Source organism: Alligator sinensis, unplaced genomic scaffold (assembly GCF_000455745.1).
Source record: "Alligator sinensis unplaced genomic scaffold, ASM45574v1 scaffold62_1, whole genome shotgun sequence".
NCBI classification, from domain to species: Eukaryota; Metazoa; Chordata; order Crocodylia; family Alligatoridae; genus Alligator; species Alligator sinensis.
In genome coordinates, this window is record NW_005842093.1 from 2381620 (window position 1) to 2398994 (window position 17375).

Below are 17375 nucleotides of genomic sequence, written 5' to 3' on the forward strand. Positions count from 1 at the left end.
CAACATAAACATCACTTTACTTTGAGGGGTTTGTTGTTGTTTTTTTAGGATATTTTTTAAACAAATTTTCTTCAACATTTCGAAGTGTAAACAGGTTAGAATACTTCCCATCTGCATGCAGGATTTAGCATTCCTAGTACAGAGGCTCAAATAGCTTTTGCTTTCTGCTGCGGAGGAAGCTGTTACTTTATAAATAAACAGCAGTACCCTCTGTTGTCCCTCTGAAATGGAAACACACCTTTGCAAGAAGTAAGTGCAACAGTTCAACAGCACAGCAGCAACAAGGGTGACAAACTAACAGTTTGCAACTGTAGGTAGTTACAGAGTGTGGACTGGATTAAACACATTAAAAGAAACAAATAGAAATATTGCAGGATTTCTCAAAGACTTCCAGGAAATTTGTTTATATAAGCTGAAGCCAAAAAATGTCACTTGCTATGCTTATTTGGGGGGGACAGGGGAGATGGTATGGACCATATTCAGTATGCCTGCGTGAACAGGGACGCATTTGATTCAGATCCAGCTGATTTGGAGGACAGTGATTCAATTTGGAGATTCAGATCACTGTCCCAAAATGATTCAGCCAATCTGCTTTGGAAGATTCAGCATTGATTCAGAGAGATTCGGTGATCGATCGGCCGGGGAAAGGCAGGCACAGCTGGGTGGCTGCAGGTTCTCCCGTGGCTCCTCCAGCTGTGCCTGCCTCTCCTCGGGTTGGGGGAGTCATGGGAGAAGCTGGGAGGCTGGGCCGGGCAGAGGATGGGGTCAGGCAGGGCAGCCATGGCAGCCATGGGGGCTTCTCCCATGACTCCTCCAGCTGTGCCTGCCTTTGCCCCAGCAGGGGGAGCTGTGGGACCTATGCCCTGCTGCCGCTTGCCCAGCTGTCATGGAGGAGGGGGGGCACGATGCAGGCGTGGCTTGCTCTGGGTGGCAGCAGGGCATAGCCCCTGCTCCCAGTGCTGCCACACTTGCATCAGTGCTGGGAGCGGGGGCTCTGCCCTGCTGCCACTTGCCAGCCATCACAGGGGGCACGGGATGCAGGCACAGCAGTGCTGGGAGAGGGGCTCTGCCCCAGCCCCAATCCCTCCATCCCTCATGCCCCTTACCTCTCCCCTCCGCCCCCCACAAGAGCCTTACCAGGTGGAGGCGGCTGTGTTAGCTGCCTGTTTACTCTATGGCTGAATATCCAAAGCGACCGAATCTTTCCTGAAGCTTTTCCAAACTGATTCAGATGCTTCAAATTGATTTGGAGCTTTTCATTGGTCTCCCTATCCAATTCAGATTCAGAGATTCAGTCCCCAAATCAGGCCAAATCTCCTTCAAATAGAATCAGCTACCGAAGCTTCATACAACCCTAATATTAAGTCCAGTTGCCACCTGCTTCATCACCTCATTGACTTTGGATAAAGCAGATCAGAATCCAGATTTTCAGGGTCAGATTCAGAAGTGCTCACAACCCACAATTAGAGCTTGATTTTTCAGAACAGCTCACTTTGCATTTAAGCACTGAAAGCGTTCAGCACCCAACAGCTCTTTTCAGGACACTTAGAACCACATTTTCAAAAGAACTCAGTTCCCCACGCACTGATCCATTTGAAGATTGGTCTCTCAGTGTGGTGACTGAGTTCTTTAAGATTCGGGTCACAGTGACTAAAAGCTCAGTTCAATTTTAGAAAAGAACATTAGGATTACCATATTTCCAGTTTCAAAAAAGTGGACACCTGTGGAAGATAAGGGAGGAGGCGGAGGAGAAGGGGAAGGGATAAATGATTGTGGGGGGCAGTGATATGCCCATGACCTGCCTCTGCCCCTCACTCCTAAGCCACAGCCCCCCTCCCCCCCCCCAGCCCTGCTGCTGCCTCTCACTCTTGACCCACTGTACCACACCCCGCAGATCATGCTGATGCTCCTCACTATAGCCCCCCCTGTCACGGCTGATATCCCTCACTCACAACCCACAGCCCCCTGTCCCACCCAGCCCTGCCAGTGCCTCTCACTCCTGACCTGCAGCCCCCTGCCTCCCCCAGCCCTGCTGTCCACGCAGCTCTCTCTCTCACCTGCCTCCAGCTGTGGGGCCCATGTGTAGAGCACGTGATCCCCCAGCCTCCAATCATCTTCCCCTGCTACTCCCAGCCCAAAGCAGCCAAGCCAGAAATGCTGGGAAAAAAGCAGAGGCAGAGCAAAATCCAGGACATTTGCTTGCATTTCAAAAACGGATGGAGGACAGAGGACCAAAGAAGAGGACATGTCTGGGAAAACCCAGATGGATGGTAACCCTAACTATATAACCTGAAAGTGTCATCCAAGCCAGAAAAGTCACTGAAAAACTGGCTGTGCATCCTTCCGAATCAGGGGAAGAGAGAGTTAAAAAATTCTATCCCTTAGCAATTGTTCAAATCTTCCACTGAAATGAATTGGGTTATACATGCAGTACCAATAATACAACATTAATCAATCTGTAGTAAATTGTTGTGAATAACCACCTGGCATTTAACATGTGCAAGATCTGTTTGCTACATAGCTCTGTTTGTTATTATAGATCTGATATAATGGGGCTGGCTTGAAAACCACAGGGAATAATCCTGCTGCAAAATGTTAAGTGTGGCTTACTGGATCAGGGCATAGGTTGCCTATTGCCCTGCATAGATGTAAGGAAAAACTCTTTAGAGACACAGAGAGGTCCTAGGGAGGGGGCTGACCACGTCTGGAAGAAGAACCCTGGAAGCAGCAAAGAGGCCAAGAGGGAAAAACTGCAGGATTCTTGGAGATGGAGACAGAGAGCAGAGACAGCATGACAGTACTGACAGACTGGCACAGGATCAGTTGTGTCAACCGAAAGGTCATTCAGGAATCATGTGTGCCCTCAGCTCCTAGCTTGCTTGCTGAATTGTTGCTTAAAGACCTTAAAAGAAAACATTTGGCCCCTCACATAGATCTTCATCCCTGAAGAATGTCAGGCAAATAACATGGCCAAAGGAGTCAATCTATGGCCATTACTAATTAAATGGAAGAAGAATAAAACCCTCCCCTCTCCCCAAGACAACAAAGGGATGTCATAAAAAAACAGAGTACCTTCCAGTGTGGGGCAACACCCTACTGCTGCAAGTTGTAATAGAGAAAACAAAAAGGTGGGAAAAGCAACTATGATCTAGCTGTCACAGATGCAGGCAGTGGGATTCTGAAAAGCCAAACCCTGCAGAGATCAATGAAACCGTGAATGAAACCGTGGAGTGATACAGAGATCAGATGGGATAGCACTGGGTGAATGAATTTCTCTGTACTAAAAGATTCATGTCTCCATCTCTTAACTTGCATTTATATAGGAAAAGCAATGTAATGGCTTTACATACTTTTTTCAGAGGCGTCTTATTTTCTTGGTCCACGAGGCAGCAAGAGCTCTGATGTTCTAGACCCTAATTTTAATAGGTTGTTAGAAGCATTCCACTTAGTGGTCTTCAATGATACTAACCTCCTCTTCCAACTTGTGTGGAGAGGTTTATAAAACCTGTTTATCATACTTTGAAAGACAACACCAGAATTCATGTTTCTAGCATGCTGTTCTCTGCCAATAGGATGGACTGGTGCAGAGCTATAAGGTGTATGTATGTCTCAGATTTGGTGATGGGGGATAAAAAGAAAGGGAAGAGAATGATTCCTGCTTAATGTAGGAAGAAGAGGCCACCATGGGCAAAAATCCAAGAAAAGCACTAAGGAAGGTTTTTCTGGATGAAGAAAGTAAATGAAGAAAGGATGGAGAGTACAGCAAACCCCCAGTTTAGGTGATACGTTGCCCATAAGAAAAAGTTCATGGAAAGGAACTCTGGCTGGAGAGATTTGCCTTAAAAAAGTAAGAACCAACAGGCTTTCCCCTAAATTTATTTTATCTGTTTTTCATTTGTAAAGCTGGTGATCTTAAATAAGTTTTCCTCTGTATTTATATGCTTTGAAACCATTTTACTTCAACTTGAATAATCCCCTGAGCTACCCAATTCCCTCAGGCTTCTATTTGAAGGAAAACTTTGCAGAACACTAGCTCAACAATGTAGATTATTGCCTCTGACTGCTTAACTTTAAAGCCATGGATATATTTTATGTTTAATATCATTCCACACATACAGTAAAATCTGTTTCTATAAACCTTTATAAATAGTTTTAGTATGTGGATTCAGTGAGTTTAATTCAGTCCATTCGCTGTATTTTAGCACCTGGCAGAATTTTAGACCAAACACTAAATTTCAGTTATTACTCTATATGATAATTCCATAAAACTCCCTCCTAAGCCAAAGCATTAGAGTCATTCTTATCTCAGACCTTCTTTGCCACTATCAGTAACAAGTAAACCATTTCCAAAATGCAGGTTATAATCCTTAGTTTATGAGATCACAACCTGTGGGTACAAGAAAAGGTTTGACGTCATGAACTAGAGATTAGCATCTTATGCTCAGTAAGAAGTGAACCGTGTGAGCGAAAGAAAGAGGCTTCTTAAATGCTAAAAGCTAATAACTATCTATTAAAGACAGGGGCTAAAACTCAGAAAGGTAAATAGATTTCCCCTTATCTTTATGCATAAGACTGAAAATCCAGCCTCCAGCCTAGACAGTTAACGTGTTCAGGACCATGCATAAGGAATCAGCAGTTGTGGCTCAGGATTTCTGGAGCACTGCATCTGAAACCCTATGAAAATTTATTTGCAACAGCCATAGGTTTCAGCTGTTGAAAAAAAACATCTTACCCACCTCTGGAATTAATCTGCATATGAACATATGTAAACAACCACATAAAAATAACTGCAACATAGTCCTGTTTGTTCTATTAAAAGTAGGTGTAAAAATAATGGTTAATGTTGCTTCATATATGAAACTAATTTTAAAATGTTTTCTAATTAATGGAAGGGTGGGCAAAGAGAAATAACTTTAATAGTGAGTGCTGATTCAGGACCTTATTTTTATTAAGTGATTTACAGTGTCATTACTATGTTTCTATATAGAGTAGTGGCTCAAAGTAATTACCTTGTAATGTATGGTGACACTAATGTGCTATTAACTACTAGAGTTTATACTCTCTTCAGTACTAGCATCAGTACACTGAAAGGTAGGAAAAATGCATTGCAGACATAAATAATGTAGGTAAATGTCACCAGTGATAAAATTAAAAATAATAAAAAAAAGACAGCTACAAATAAATCTGCCAGCTGAAAGTTGCAGTTGTATATCCCACAGCAGCGGCAACATTCAAATTGTATAATTAATTTTCTTAAAATATGCAAAACCAGGATACCTTTATATTCATAGCCTAGCTCCCTTCAGTTTTATTGAAATTAATGTCAATACTGCAGTGTGGCTACTACATTCCTTTTGCTGCAGTTAAATGCAACAGCAACTTTTACCCAGTGATTAATTCAATGCTGGGGGAATATGGTGAGGAAACTAAATAGTCAAAGCAATAAAAGGAGACAGAGGCAGCCAAGGCCCTAAGGAAAAGCTGTATGAAAGACCACATGGTGGGGTCGGAAGGTAAGACAGAAGGAAGAGAAAGAAGAAACAGATGATGATGACAAGACTTAATGGTTTACTGAGCTTTTCATCCTTGCTTTATAATAATCAGTATCTCCCATTTTATAGATGAGGGAACCGAGGCAAACATGTTGGGAGCAACTTGTTCCCAGGATTGCTCACTCCAGCCCTTGTATCATGAGTCTCACTGGATCTGGAGTTTTTCTTACACTCCCACTTGCTTGAATCCTGTAAATATGTGAGAATCCCAGCTCTCTCTCTCTCTCTCTCTTTAAAGCAAGTGTGTATCCCTCAAGGATTTGGGAAAGAACTGAACACGTGACCTGGGTATAAGCTACCTAACAACTCAGAAACCTCAGGGAAATAAAAACAACTTCAAACTTATTTTAAAAAAATAAAATAAAGAATCTCATGATTTCTGAGACAATCTGATGGCTGCTCTGTTTGAAGAAGTGCTGCAGTCACCCAGCAGCAAAGCCAAGAATAGGAATATAGGTCAGGTACAGATATTATACTTTTACTGATATATGTGATTGGAAAACAGTCTATACCCATAACAGAACACAAGTTTAGCACACATAGACTGGTGTAAAAATGGCAGAACCCAGTCTAAGATTTGTGCCTCTTCCCCAACAAAGGGTGAATGTGTGTTCTGTTTGCTACTGTAGCAGAAAGCCCTCTTTTCCTCTTGTCTGCATTTGCTCTCCCCTCTTTGGATATGTTTCTCTTTTTCTACCTTTTCTTCCTTCCTCTCTCTTTCACTTTAAGATAAGGAATTGTGTTTTAAAATTTGTATGTGTGCATTTTGTATCTCCCCTTGTAGTTTGGTATTTTTATCTATTTGTGTGCCATGGCATTTGTAGCTTGTATTTTATACTCCTCACCTTTCTACTGAATGTATTTAGTTTCATAAGTAAGTTATACATTGTAACAATGTTAACAAGGGCAGGAATCAAACTGCCCTTCCCTGTATCAGGCTGGCCCCTGAAAGAGCGAGTGAATCAGTGATTGAATGAGTAACGTGTTTGGATGTGTAACATAGTAGCAGCCAGCAATTATCACCTGGAAGCTGCAGATCAACCAGCAGAAGAACTCAATAGAGGACAATGTAACAACCGGGAAATCTCTAAACATCACTGATCAAGGGCTAGAAGCCCTGGCCTCAGTTAATCAACGCCAGGGACCAACTTTTGGGCTGAATATCTCCAGATCGACCACTCCCAGAGCCCTATTGTAAATTCATCAATGGACTCCCAAACCTGCACATACATGCGGACGACCCCTGGGGCTGACAGATGCCATCCAGTAGCCACCGAGGGAGAAGTCCCACGAGGGTCAATGACCCCTGGATTGGGCAAACCTGAAAACTGGGGAGTCACCAGAGTCTGCCAGGGACAGATAAAAGGCAGTGAAAAGTGACCCTCAGTAGCGCCCTCTTGATCTCCAACTCGACCAGACCTGTCCAGCCAGAAGGCCCAGCCAGCGACCCCCTTCTGGAAGATAACACCATGCTGAAAGAAGCCTCAACGACATACTCCAGCGCTTGTAGGATAGGTATACCTGACTCTGTAGCCTGTTACTGTGTGTGTGTATGTGTATGCATGTGTGTGTGTGTGGGGACCAGCCCCAAGGTTTATGATTTAACTCATTACAGTGTTTCAATCCGCCTAATAAACTAGAATTTTAAGGATCCCGAGTTGGACATTTGTAGCCAACACTACCAATCTAAACTACACTGCTTATGGAAAACCATGCAACTTCGATCAATTCTGCCTCAGGCTTTTTGAACGTCTGTATTTAGCCATAATGCCCCAATCCTAGCCCTGTGCTTTCTTCATGAGGTCATATGGTCTAACACATGGTAAAGAATACCAAATATTATTTATTATATGCTATATAAGAAAGACATCTGCAAGAAATAAATACTGACTAGTGTTACTAATGTACTCTCCTGACTGGTGACATAGTGACTATGTCTGCAACTCCTACTAACAATCACCAGGCAAAATATCTCCTCAGTGTTTACTGTTTTTACATTAGCAAGGGTAGGACAAGGAGGAGTATGATTCACTGTGGCCACATCTAGATGAGATGCTACTGCATTGGGGGACACTAACCACGACATGATGCTACCGCACAGTAGTAACAAGCTACTGCACATTGCTACTGCATAGCTCATTGCTACTGCACAGTAGCTTCAGAAAAAAAACTATGCGGGGATTTTACTATGCAGTAATGCCAGTTACTATGCAGTTATTTAGTACTTGGTTATGCAAGTATTAAATGACTGTGCAGCAACAACTGCATAGTCTGCCGGTTGTATAGACGCGGCCTGTGTGTAGCTGAATGTGTTATGCATTGAAAATGTACGTCAGCAAAGTGAGTGCTGTCTGCTGCACAAAAGAATTGTTCCCTTCAAATTCAACAGGGCTAGGACTTTGTCTTCAAACCTGCAAAGAGCCTAGCCCAACATCTGTGACACCAATAAGCAAATCAATATGATGGCCAGCTCATACCCTGTATGTAGAAAGGACCTTTCACATACTGATCCCATGAAGACAGAAAATCAGCTGGGGTTCAGCCTTAGGATGTCTGTGGAGTGGAGCAGGTGGGAGAGCAGGAGAAGGAGGGGAACTGGCATTGGGTAGGCTAGTTATTGAAAGCCTGTGTTGGCTTGGAACAAACTGAGATCAACAGTACAACATAGTGATAACTGCCTAGTGATACTGTCATCTCTGGCTCATGCTAATCTAGCTAGCTCTCCTGACTGTCTATAGGAAAGTGTGGTGATACATTAAGCACAGCTAGTCTATTTAAGTTTTGAATGGCCCCAGCCAGCATCAGAGAACCCTAGAATAATTTGGGTGCCAGGGTTGCGGACCACTTTTGCCTTGCAAGAGTCCTCTGTTACAACATGCCATGTGATCTAGAGATCTTAAAAAGTTTTGAGCTATTGAGAAGCAGATGACAATCCAGAATGTAAGATGTACTAGACTCCATGTTATAGACCTTATTGCTGCATTTTCTCAGCAGACACGCATGTTCAAAACTGCTAACAAAAAACAAAAAAACAAACCCCCCCGCCCAAACCCAGCAGAAACCGCTTGGAAGTTTAAATCTTGGCCTCCCTGAAGTTAACAGCAAAACTCATTGACTTCACTGGGCTCAGGACTGCAGCCAGACCACAGTTTAATTTGGCCAGCGAAATTCTGAAGTCACTTTGGAGAGAGAGGCTATATTCTCAGTTTCAATTTACAGTGGCAGAAACTTTCTGCACTTGAGATGGACAGAGAAGTAAGAGGGTAGAGCAAGGAACCTTTTCACAGCAGATTCTACTATCCTTACCTGTCGCAGACAGTATTAAGAGGCCTACTCAACAAGTAAGGTACAAGCTAACCAAAGTAAAAGTGTTAGAACTCAGACATTGACTTTACTAAGCTCCTACAGACACTGAAGATCATAGGTATCACATGGTCCCTTAATGCAGAGTAAATTGTAGGGGCAGGGACTGATTTCCCTGCATGTTGTATAAGACATCAAAAAACATTATGGATGCTAAACAAATAAGCTAAGTACAGATGGTCCAAAAGCCCGAGGCTGAATTGATTCAATCTTCATAGGTTAATCTAAGTTGTACAGATTGAACAGACATTCACTTTTGATTCCAGAAATGCAGCTACATGTCTGCAGTGGCTCAGGCCAGAAGCTTAGGTGTGGGGGGGACAGGGACGGACACACGACACTGAAGCAGACAGCTTGAGCCAAGGCTAGTCCACTTAGCCTGGAGAGGGTGGGGGTTGCAGGGGAGGTGCGAAGCAACCTTGGGTGCTGGGGGACTATGAGTTAACTTGAATCTGGAAGAGATCTGGGATGGAAGTTCAATACATCAATTTAACCTAAATCAGTAAAGTCTGATACTACTCTCATCCAGGTTTTTCTAAAATCGGTTTCAGCAATTTTGAAAGCAGTGTACGCACACTGAACTTCTTTTGTGTTACAGATTTGAACCAGTTTTCAACCACTTATACTACTTTCTGTGTAATTTCTGTCCTTGGCTATAAAAATAATATGTTTTAAGAAGAAGGAAATCCAAATGACTGTAACCCATCAGTTTTGGGAGTACAGAGTCACAGCCAGTGACTGTCTTGAATTCTACTAGCATGTGTAACATAACCATCTGCAGTACTGAGCTAAGATTTGGTACTAGCCACTGCTGTTTAGAAAGAAGTTCTGTCCACTTGTTATTGCGCTGAACCCTGCATCAGCATTTTCAACACAGCATGCCTGGGGAAAGGTACTTTTACATAGGATTCCACAGGATATGTCATTATTCTACAGGATGGTAGGAATTACCCAACCAGATGAGCCTAGTGGTCCATGAAGCCCCGCATTCTGTCTCCAACATTCTGCATTGCTAATTCCTGAGCAAGACACTGTTCTGCATTACACTGCCTTTAAACAAAGTCACCCCAATAAATGACTTAGATCCTTAAGTTTATGAAAAGTGGTTCCTCAACATTTTCCTACACAGGCATTTTTCTTTCCATACTTTCTTATTTTGCCTGCAGCAAATCTGAAACAATATACCATAACCCTTGCTCTCTCACTCTCCCTGATCACAAATATTAGAGATCCTTCCCCCCAAATAATATCTATCTATCTATCTATCTATCTAACACAAATCTTCAAGCACAAGCTAGTGCTGACCAAGACAATAAATATAATCTATACTTAGATTTGATTCTAATTTACAGACATAACTAACCTAGACCCAAACAAAGCTGATGTGGACTCTTACACTTCAAGGGATTGCCGATGGCTAAGCAAAAGGAGTAAAGTGAAAAACTATGAACTCTGCAAGAAATGTGAATTTTTTTTCAGGGACAAGCCCTGATCCTTGAGCCAAGGCTGAAAATGTGGTTGATTCTGCAGGATCTGGCATGGCAGAGAGGTGTTCCTCTCATACAGGCCACGAGACCAAGTTCCTCCATAAGTTCAGCTTCATCAATCACAGAGTAACTGCCAGTCAATCCAGTTCCACCTATTCCATGACTGGAAATTTTCCTGTGTGCCCCACAGCACCATGCAGAAGCAGTCACCATTGGGATCCATAATGCAGCACCACCAGGAGGGAGGGAGGAAAGGTCAAGACAAGTTTAAAAATAACAATTCTCCTGCAGAAATGCACAGCATACTGTGGAAGCGCTAAATATTTCAGGACGAGCACAGTATTTTCACATCTGTCTGAGGAACGGAGAACATGAAACGCATCCATTCATGGTGGAATTCTTTTATGTCAATGGAACTAATCTGCTCTGATGAGTGGCCTTGAATGACAGGGTGTAACTCTCTTTGTGGTGGCTCTGATGCATACAGAGATGAAATTCACTCACACCTATGGCTATATAATTGTGCATGTACACAGAGACTGTGTTACTGACTCACCCTTAGAAGGCGGCCTCTCCAGATCTGAATCAAGATGAATTGGTGGAGCAATATAGGAAACTTGCCCATGATGAGCCTGCCCTGTGGACAAATCAAGGGTTTTAGTTTCTACCACGTCCTGTTCAGAGAAGAAGGAGGATTTTAGTTAACCAGGCCACAGTCTTAAAACATTACAATATTAATAGGTTTGGAAACATATTACTTGATTATGTATTTTTTCTTGCCCATAGAAATTCATGATTAAAATTAACTTCAGCTTTAAGAATGCCTCTGACCTCTCAGAAATCCACTACATCTGGGGATGTTTTGTTTCTTCCACATAGACATTTGTTGAAATTTTAGCATTAGTGCTTATATTTCCTCCACACCAGGCATGTCTACACATGCAATTAATGTGACTGAATAAACTCTGGTGCAACTTGGACCAGAGTAAATGAAACCCAACATCACCACCTACACGTGCATTTAAGTGCAGTAATTTACTCCGCCGTTGGAAAGTACCCATGTCTGACAGGAATATCTGACCGCACTGTAAATTAATCTACACCAGCGCAATTGCCACACACATGTAGATGATGACATTTTAGTATGCAGTAAATTAGTATTCTGAGCAGCAAAGTGCACATGTAGACACACCCACCTTTTAGCAAACAACAACTCGCCTTCCTTTCTCATCACTGTGTTTCTCCTTGGATCCTGTCTGAATTGCTTGAGAAAAAGGCTACTTGCAGTGTCATGTCCTCTTACAAGGAGTTTCCATGACATATGCTTAGCATTTCAGTCCTGAAAGGCCATCCAACAGGCTAGCTTGACTCCAAAAGGGAAATGCATAGTGTCATTCTTTTGGGAACTCTTCAAACTATATGGAGTCATTTACAATGACAAACAGTGACTTGTCAGTTGGTCTACAGGAGACACAATTTTTTGCCTGTACAGTTTACAGTCATGCTCCTCAGAAAGGAAGCTGTTTAATTCTCAACATTTCAATGCCATTTCTTAGTTGCTAAGGATGTTGTTCTCCAGCGGATCAAAAAGTAAGCATTTATACTGAGAAACTTTTATTTATAATAAAAACATGTTGTTATAATTCATCTATTTACTGTAACAATTTACAAGGCTGTTAATCTCTTTTTCTAAACAAGGAAAGTTAATGATACATAGATTACGATAACAGCTAGAGTAACCTTCCCATTTCAAGTAATATTCGTGCTGTAATAAAAGCAGTTGATTCCTCTTATGAGGCACATTCCAAATAATTAATATGGCTCCCTGTTAACATTTGCTGTTGCTCCAAGCAGTTTTCCAGCTAGTGTCATAGAGAGTAGAGAATTGGTACTTTCTTTAGAGTTCTTTGTAATGATATCCTAGAAGAGTGTACTATGCTGGTACAAGAAATATACTGAAAACATCTCTTCAGGGGTATAAAACATTAAATGCTAAAGGATACTGTCTGCATGGACAGGATATATTTACTGCTTAGCACTTAGCCTGACTCAAGCAATTTGCATTACTAGTCACTACAATAACTGAACATTATTTGGGTTTAAAATCTATTGGTATGCCATACATTTTATATTTGCTTTTTAAGTGTTTTAAGATAGGAAATTTGCTTCAGGCAAGCCTGTGACAGATAATACGTGAAGGTGCCTTCCCATTCTCATCTACATGTTTAAATCCCAGCTGATGCCAATAGTTAACAGAAGTCATCATTTTGACAACTGCTCAGTCAGGGTTGGAAGGGACCTCAACAGATCATCAAGTCCGACCCCCTGCCTAGGCAGGAAAGTTTGTGACCATTGTTCCTTGTTACCCCAAGAGGTGCCCTGGTGAACAGAGCATCTCCGATCCCTTGCTGTGTACCCGTAATGAATTTGTAGGTGGCCACAAGATCAACTCTCAGTCTTCTCTTGCAGAGGCTGAAGAGGTACAGGTCCGTCAGTCTCTCCTCACAGGGCTTGTCCTGTAAGCCCCTAACCATATGAGTGACCTTCCTATGGACCCTCTCAAGTCTATCAACATCCTTCTTGAAGTACAGTGCCCAAAACTGGACTCAGTACTCCACCTGTGGTCTGACCAATGCCACATAGAGGGGAAGTATCACCTCCTTGGATCTATTTGTCACGCATCTGCTGATGTATGATAAAGTGCAGTTAGCTTTGCTGAGGATTTCCTCACACTGATGACTCATGTTCATCTTGGAGTCCACTATGATTCTGAGATCCCTTTCCACTTCTGTGCTGCTGAGAGGGTCACTTCCCAGCCAGTAGGTGTGCTGGATATTTTTGCGCCCTAGGTGCAGCACTCTGCACTTGTCCTTGTTGTACTGCATCCTATTGTGTACTGCCCACTTTTCTAACCTGGCCAGGTCTGCCTGCAATCATTCCCTACTCTACAGATTGTGCACTTCACCCCACAATTTAGTATCGTCCACAAACTTGGACAGAGTACACTTCACACCCACATCCAAGTCATCTAATAATATTTGAAATGTTGTAACTCCCTCCCCCACCCTGGTGCCTTCATATTTAAACATACAATTTAAATTTATGGTTTGCTATTACTTGACAATGGCCCTGCTTAGGGGGAAAAATGGTCTCCAAGAAGATATCGAAGTGATGATGTACACAAATTCTTGTGCTGTAACTGTATAGAAAAAATTCTGTTTGCAGTCACACTGGTGTAAATTAAGACTAATTCTACTGGAAGTATTAATAAACTCTTCTTCCAGTTTAGCGTGAGTGCAGGGGCAGGACCCTAGGAGTCAAGAGAGATGGCTTTCACATGCAACATCAGAAGTTGCAGGCCAAAATCCTAGGAAAACCCTGGGAGTAAAAGTAAAAGTAAAAGTGATAGGAACTTTTATTTCAGGATGTCAGATTAAATGACCACAGTGGTCCCTGCTGGCCTTCCTAAAGACACTTGGCCTTTTCCATTGACTTCATTAAGAACTAGGAATGAACTCTATGAAAAAGGGTTAGAATCTGAAGGTGGAATCCCAGCACAGTCAAATTCAGTGACAAAACCCCCTATCACTGTCATAGGGTCAGGATTTCACTCAGAATACTAACATTTTTTAATCTTTACCCCTCTAACACTTAGATAAAGGACCAGAGGCCAGATTCAAAATGGGGTTAATGCATTCTCATAGCCTCTTACTCTGAATTTATTACACCTTTCCTCTTATGTGCTGCCCAAATGGTTATGGGCACATGAAGGACCATGTGCATCAGCATACATTTATGCATATTCTTAAAGTGAGCATACGGCTGATTGGACTTCTGTAAAAAGGCACAGACACTCATAAGGCACCCAACTGGTCCAGTTAACTAGACATCCCTAAAGAAAGCTCACCTGACAGCACCATGTTGTGGCTATTAGGAAGTCCGTGTTTCCATCAATCAGACTGGCTTCTTAGCACAAAACTCTAACATAAACATGGATGTGAATGTTCTCATAGTATGTGGGGCACTTATGACCTTCATTGTGATCTTCCCAATGATTAGTTTGGGCAGCAATTCCAAAAGAAACAGACTGTTTTCCACTGAATACAAGCTTGGTTTGGCCACCTATAGGGGACTTATTTTTCTGTCTGGTCACAACTTTCTGCAATTGCATTGATAAAGGATAAACATTATGTATAAGCCAGTACATGTGTCCTTGCATTTCTAGCATGGACATTCTCTTGGAGTAGTACATTAGGGTAGCAATTGTTCCTGAAAGTTAACTGTGTGTGGGAAGTATCTAAAGTTCATGTCTTCAAGGATACAACAAAGGCAGAAAACATTTTAGAAGCATTAGAAATGGCATTTGTAAGGAGAAAGGCCAAAAAAACACCCATCATGAATGATGAGACAGGCATACCTCACACCAAGAGATGGTTTATAACTTCTGCACCATATTCATTTGTATTGTTATACAGACATGAAATCAACTTTTGTAAGACAGAAGTGTCATGAAGCCGCTTTCTTTCTTCCAAAGTGGGGGAAGAATGGGAAGACAAAGAATGAGAAAGGGCATGAGAATCTTGCAGGAAAGGTAACATGAGAAAATGTAATTGTGAGGACGAGAGTGAGGGAGGGTGCTTTTGTCAGCAAATAGTGAAATGCTGGAAATGAGGTACTGCTTTGCTGCCATTAACAGAAGCATTCAGACCAGAGCCAAGCTTAATCAGGGTACCTAAATATATGTCCTGATCAACCAGGAATGAGTTTATTAGCCCATGCTTCTGTAGGTGTTCAATGAATTCTAACCCATCACACAAACCAAAGTTGCAGAGAACTTTAAAAATGCTGCCTAATTCGAAGAGAAGGGTAGGGTCCCACACACAAACCCTTCTTCCAGTTGCCCACCTATGCATCTCTCTGCATAGTATGCTGATAATCATAAATCCCAAGCAACAGGCAGTTGGATGTCTCCAATCAAGGTAGAGAGACTCAGAATAAATAACTCTTCCTTTGGAATCCCACTTACAGGTATACATGCCTAAACTCTAGATGAGACAATGCACAACACTGTGATGCCAAAATGCTTTTTTAAATCTGGCACTGAATGCAGAGCTGATGTTTCGGTATCACATGGACTTGAAAAGCACTATGCTGATTGACGCTAGCCAAATATCTACCCCACATTTTAGTAGAAGAGTAATACATTGTTTAATCATCAAAAAAGGAACATGCATGTGTACACACACACAAATATGCACACATGGCAAATTCTTGTTTATCTTCAATTCTCAAATAGCACGCGCTCTATCAAAAAAACTGCCATTTTTCTCCCTTTATCTTTATTTTTTTGATCAGCGCTCTTGCAACATCCCCCTCTCTTCTGATTTTCTTAGGAGTTGTGCAGTATTTGTCATTTACTTCAAGCCTCAGCTCATAGAGTTGAACAATGACGTGAGGATCTCTCTCTTTATTAAATAAATACATAAAATTATCTTAATCATCATTGATGTAAAGAAATTTGAACATTAAAGGCTTAGAAACCAAAAGGCAAATAAAAGGAAATCAACCTTTTGCTTCCACACCCTCGGTGCTGCAACATGACAATTTTGAAGCCAGGCTTACATTGTTTTGAGAGACAACCTATTTTTAATTTGGCCCTATAGACTCTGAAACTTGATAGGGGCATAATCATGACTTGCTAATATAAGGCTAGATTTCACAGCTGTCATTCTGGTGTTGAGCACTTATCCGCACAAGTAGTTCTACTGAAGTGGATGGGACTATTTAAGTGAGGGCTCAGAGCTCTAAGTGCTCTGCACATTAACTAGTAATGGGTTAATGAGTGGGAAACCATGGCTATGTGAGGCAAAACAGTGCTTGAGTTGTAAGTAAGATACTCTCTAAGTATTTGGAGTGCTCTAAAAATAGCTGAACCTTTTTTAAATGAATGGCTCCATTTCAAAAAAAAAAAAAAGGTACCCACCACTGACAAAATACCACAGGTCAAGATGTCTCTTTTGCTGATGGAAAGTTGGGCATGCTTAGCATTATAACAGCTTGCATTGCCTTCTTCAAATCCCATTCTGACTATAACCATCTGGTGTTTCTGAGCCTGACTCTCAGGTAAAAATGTAAACAGCAATCAAACGTAATCATCAAAGTAACGAGTGATAAAGTTGCCAATTTCATCTCTAATCTCTTCATTCGGGTTTCTTTTTTCCCCTTTATCTCATCTGTCATTATTCTCTTCAGCCAAGTTAGCAGTGTCTGAGGGAGTATCACTGTGGCTGCATGCTTGGCTTGCTCAGGAAATGAAGTCAGTGATTGTAGACCAAAGGTCACTCATGGTCCTCTCCCCATCGATGGCAACAAGAAAAGGTGCGGGAGGGGGTTAAAACAGTGGAAGCAAACAAACAGACCTCTGTTTATTTAAATGCACTGCTAAAATTTACAGTTGTTGATGGAAGTAGAATGGGAGGCTGAAAATAAAAGGAAGCCTGTCTTTCTAATCATGACTTTGGCGTGTGGATAAGTACTATGAGTGGGTAAGACCTGGTCTGGTCTACACTACAGTGCACTACACTACAGTGGGCACAAGACGCTTACTGTGCATTAGCCTAATAACCCTATGCAGTAGTGTGACAGTTAAAACCTGTGCTAACAGCCTACTGTGCAGTGTTATTAGGTTAATGCACAGTAAGTGTCACAAAATAACCATGCACTGGCACTACTGTACAGTAACTCTAGTTACTGCGCATTTAGTTAGTGCTTTATTAAACAAGTACTAAACTAAATGTGTAGCATCTAAGGCACATTAATGAACATGCGGACGTGCCAACTATCAACAGAAGTTGCCTTGGTCACGAGTCTGCCATGCACCCAGAAACAAATTTGATATGTTGGCAAAGCTTAGCTTTCCCATTGTCTGAATAAAACCACCTCTCTGAACATGAGCCAGAGATGCCAGCAAATT

The 17375-nt window shown here is 42.0% G+C and overlaps 1 protein-coding gene across 1 annotated transcript in view; it reads right to left on the reverse strand.

The window, feature by feature from the left end:
- Positions 1–17375, reverse strand: part of ADGRL3 (adhesion G protein-coupled receptor L3) — a 312615-nt gene that overhangs the window by 235997 nt on the left and 59243 nt on the right. The window contains exon 5 of the mRNA XM_014520156.2: positions 10959–11039. Coding sequence (XP_014375642.1) covers positions 10959–11039 — 81 coding nt within the window. The remainder of the gene's footprint in view (positions 1–10958; positions 11040–17375) is intronic.